Below are 4,259 nucleotides of genomic sequence, written 5' to 3'. Positions count from 1 at the left end.
TTCTAAGTGATTTTTCACTTACTTGAGCGTCGGAGACCATTTTGTAGGTACCACGCTTGGGTCCGAGTTCACGAGGATACTCCCAGTTCAGTTCGAACTGTCAGGTGCTCTGAATTAACATAAGACTGATGTATAACTTGAAAAGAGTATCCTTGCCAGAAATATATTAATAAAAATAACTAATTTTTAAAATTATTTTTAAAAATTATTTTAAAATTTGGTGACAGGGAGAGAAGAAAAGGAGTCGGGGGAGAGTGGTAAGGAGTTTTTCGCTTTTGCTTTCACTGCAAACCTAAGCTCGGCGACAGAAAGAGAAAGAGAAACTCTTGGCGCGCTCAGCGGAACCCTAGAATCTCAGGCGACCCCTTATTGGGGCGGCGTTCCTTCAAAGCCACCCAAACTCTGATCAGAGACACATACAGACAGAGATGAGNCCGACCACGAGATCTACGCCACCCTCCGCGACTGCAACATGGACCCTGACGAAGCTGTTACTCGCCTCCTCTCACAAGGTTCGAACCGAAACTAACTGAACTGAACTGAAAGTCGTTTTCCTTTCTCAAACACTATGGAGTTTCTGTGATTATTCGGTTCAATAGGGGATTGCGTGGCATGTGACCTGCACGTGACATGAATTGGCTCTTCTTGTTGATATATTTAGATAGTGCAGTAGTTCGGTGATCATTTTTTTTCCTGCTAATATGTTTATGAATTGTGTACTGTAGATACTTTTCATGAGGTGAAGAGCAAACGAGAGAAGAAAAAAGAGGTGCGTTTTATGTCGGAAGTCTGCATATTGTTTCTGCTGCTCAAAGTTGATTCTGTGTTTGTGAATTCTGGCTTTTCATCTATGAGTGTGTGTTTGCCTGCTATTATTGTATATGTTGTATGATGCTTTTACCATGTTATGCGTGTAGGCTTATAAATTAGTCGTATGCTAGTTTTGATAAGCGGATTTGAAGGGTTAGTTTAACTTACCCAGTTGCTTCTGCTAACCGCTGCCATCCTGTTTTGCACTTATTTCAGAGTAAGGACCCAGCTGATTACAGGCCTAGTGGGACAAATAACACGTCGAATCGTGGTGGTGCTAGGACTGGCACAGATCGCCATGGTGGACGTAGTGGCACAAACCAGTTCAGCAGTAGTGGTAAGCCAATGATGCCCTTTTTCTTTCTTACTAGTCTTTGGACCAATATGTTTTTTTGTTAAATCATTGCTCTGGAGTCTGGAGTTTGTATTATTTATCTTAAGCTGGTTTTCTTGTTATGGCTTACATTTTCTGTGCTATTTTTGGATATTAGATGCTGGTCTGCTGGGAAAACCTGTATACAAGAAGGGAAATGGAACTCCTGCTTATGGAGGCTCTGCACCCGGTTTGTTGGGGAATAATGGGAACAGGCAACTACCATCCTACAGGTAGCTTTTCCTTCATACTTCCTATAAACAGAAACAGCTAGTTGCCTAGTTATGCGGGTATTACTGCTTTAGCTGAGGTGGAGTTCCAGTTCCCACTTACAACATTTAACTTATGTTTAAAATTGTTGCAGTGATTCTGTGACTACTGAAAATAAAACATCTGCATTAGGAATGGGTGATGCAGTATCATCGTCATCACAACAGGGTGGATTGCAATCTCCATGGGTGCGGAATGCTGGTCAACTTTCAATGGCTGACATTGTTAAGATGGGTAGACCACAGACCAAGGTGCCTATGCATAACTCTTCTCTCCACAGTGGTCATCATCAAAATGCTGTGGCCCCTCCAGCACCATTGGATTATAATTCCCAATCATTTCAAGGCCATGCTTCCAAGATTTCAGAGACAAATACTGATCAAGGCTATGCTAGCGTACCACAGGATGATGAATGGCCTCGTATGGAGAACCAACAAGATATTAGTGTATCTACTGCTGTTGATCCACAAGTAAATTCAGAATATGATGGTGAAGCTAATTGGCACCAGAGGACTCACCTAGAAGAACATGTAGCTGATGATGGTTCTGTTGAGAATGCAGACAATACTGAATCTGCTTCTATTTCTGCTAAAAGTACGTCAGAAGATAACACAGGAGGTATATCTGTTTTTCGATGTAATTGTTGCTTGTACAAGGACACACCAAGACACTTATAATTGTTTGTTAGACTTGGTTCATGAAGCGAATCACTCCTAATACAAGAGTCTTAGTTGTTTTTTAAATGTATATTAGAGATGCGCTGATGTCCATACTCTAGCCATAATTATTAAATTTCTTTCTTTCAGCCGAAGATGGTATTTCATCAGTAACTGCAAACATGGGGCAGCTAAATTTACAGAGAGACAACAGTGCAACGGAACCAGATGAGGACAATCCTTCTTTAGTAATTCCAGATCACCTGCAGCTCCATACTCCAGAATGCTTGAATCTGAGCTTAGGAAGTTTTGGGCCTGCGAACAATGCTTCCCTTTCGGGACCTGCCTCATATGCATCTGGGCCCTTCAAAAGTAACTTGGACGATGCATCTGCACCGGCAGATGTTTCAGCCATTGGATCCTTAGAAACTAGGTATGTTTCTTATATGACGGTCTACGTTGTTTCGAACTGCAATATTCTAGCCATTCATAGTTTCTTGTGGATATTTTTCCTCCCAGAAATCCAGAGTATTACAGGGATGAGCATCTTGCTACTACCTCAGGTGAAAATTTAGTTCATGGAAATGGTGTGAATGTTGAAACATATGAACAAGCATCTGTTTCCCAAGAGGCTTTAAAACCTCAACCCCCTGAAGCTGCTCAGGAGAATCAATATTCATTTCCTTCATCCTCGCATGGATTTAATTATGAAACCGCACAACAACCAGAGGTCCCATTCCCTCAACCGCAGACAAGCTTGCCGATGCAAAACCTAGGTCCCTTCTCTAATGTAATGGTAATACTTGTTATATGTTGGTTATGTAGATTGAATTGATTTGATGTCTGGATATTATTTTAGAACTCCAATGAACTAGAGTAGGTTTTAAAATGGTTGACAAAAAATTTGTAGTGTTTAAACTTGGATGGCCAATACTGTGCCTTTGTCCACTCCTTGGAGAATATATCAACCCTGTAATCTTGCAAACCTTTCGTTGAGAGTAGAGCATTGGATCGAATTGTATAAATAATTTTCAATATCAATGGATCAGTTATACATTAAAATATGATCTTGACATCTTGTACCAACAGATAGCAGTAGAGGAAGGCCAAAAAAAAAAAAAAACTGTAAGATACACCAATTTAATACCTAGAATCTAAATAACTTATTCTGAAGAAAAACAGAAACGCCATTTGATCTATATAGCAACTCCCAGATAGTGTGGGAAGTCTTGTTATTGTAATTTTGTGTTCGTTGATGGGATTGTGAATCTGTGTAAAGTTATCCAGTGGTTCTGCTTTCCAGCTCTAAAGTTCTTTTTGATATTATAGCAGGCGTATACAAATTCTTTGCCCAGTTCTCTGTTGGCTTCAACAGTTCAAACTGCAAGGGAGGATAGTCCATACTCACCTTTCCCTTCAGCAACACAATCAATGCATGCAAAATATGGCAACATCACTTCTTCAATTGGCGGTCCTTCCTTATCAATGTCAGAGGTGAACCTTCTATTCTTCCTAATTTAAGTTTCTTCGTATACAAGCTGGGAGATGATTTGTATGAATGAAACATAGTAATATGGCTTATAGAGTATAAAGTTTTATATCAGCAACCTTTAAAATGCGTGGTGAAAGTGAAACTAAGCATTCTGGCTTATGATATATTTAAAAATAAAATCAAACCGATCCAATCCAAACCGCAACAAATTATATACTTTGGATGGATTGATTTTTCTTCAAAACCAATCCAAACTGCGCTGCGTACACCCGCTAATATTCAATTGCTGCAGAACTATTCCATTACATTTAACATTAACCACATATTCGAAGGTATGTTATACCATAAATTTCACATGTCCACAGCTATTACAACATCAGTTATTTGTACATTGGTTAAAGTTGACACATCTTATGGTCATGGCCTTGTGGGTGTATTCTGCATTGTTATAGATTTGTTTTTATGATTTCTGAGATCCTGAAGTTATTGTTCTGGGAAAGATGGAAACTGAAATCTGGTTTTCGATAATTTTCCCGTCAATGTGCAGGCTCTAAGATCAGGTGGCATTTCTGCACCTCAACCCAATCCACAGACGCTGCCTGGTGGCAATGTTGCTACCGGACCTGGGCTCCCTCAACATGTGGCTGTGCATCCGTAT

At 40.0% G+C, this 4,259-nt stretch overlaps 1 protein-coding gene across 2 annotated transcripts in view; it reads left to right on the top strand.

Moving 5' to 3' along the window:
* LOC107638788 overlaps nt 218-4,259 on the top strand; it is a gene marked incomplete in the record, with an annotated part of 5,326 nt that continues 1,284 nt past the window's right edge. Inside the window, 10 exon segments of one of the 2 annotated variants that reach the window (XM_016342178.2) lie at nt 218-433; nt 435-512; nt 726-769; nt 1,027-1,147; nt 1,302-1,416; nt 1,548-2,071; nt 2,260-2,542; nt 2,629-2,905; nt 3,442-3,603; nt 4,149-4,259. In XM_016342178.2, coding sequence (XP_016197664.1) covers nt 429-433; nt 435-512; nt 726-769; nt 1,027-1,147; nt 1,302-1,416; nt 1,548-2,071; nt 2,260-2,542; nt 2,629-2,905; nt 3,442-3,603; nt 4,149-4,259 — 1,720 coding nt within the window. 2 annotated transcript variants of the gene reach the window in all.

This window comes from Arachis ipaensis, chromosome B04, assembly GCF_000816755.2.
Source record: "Arachis ipaensis cultivar K30076 chromosome B04, Araip1.1, whole genome shotgun sequence".
NCBI classification, from domain to species: Eukaryota; Viridiplantae; Streptophyta; class Magnoliopsida; order Fabales; family Fabaceae; genus Arachis; species Arachis ipaensis.
Note: the sequence above shows the minus strand (reverse complement) of the source record. Positions and strands in the feature narration are given on the sequence as shown.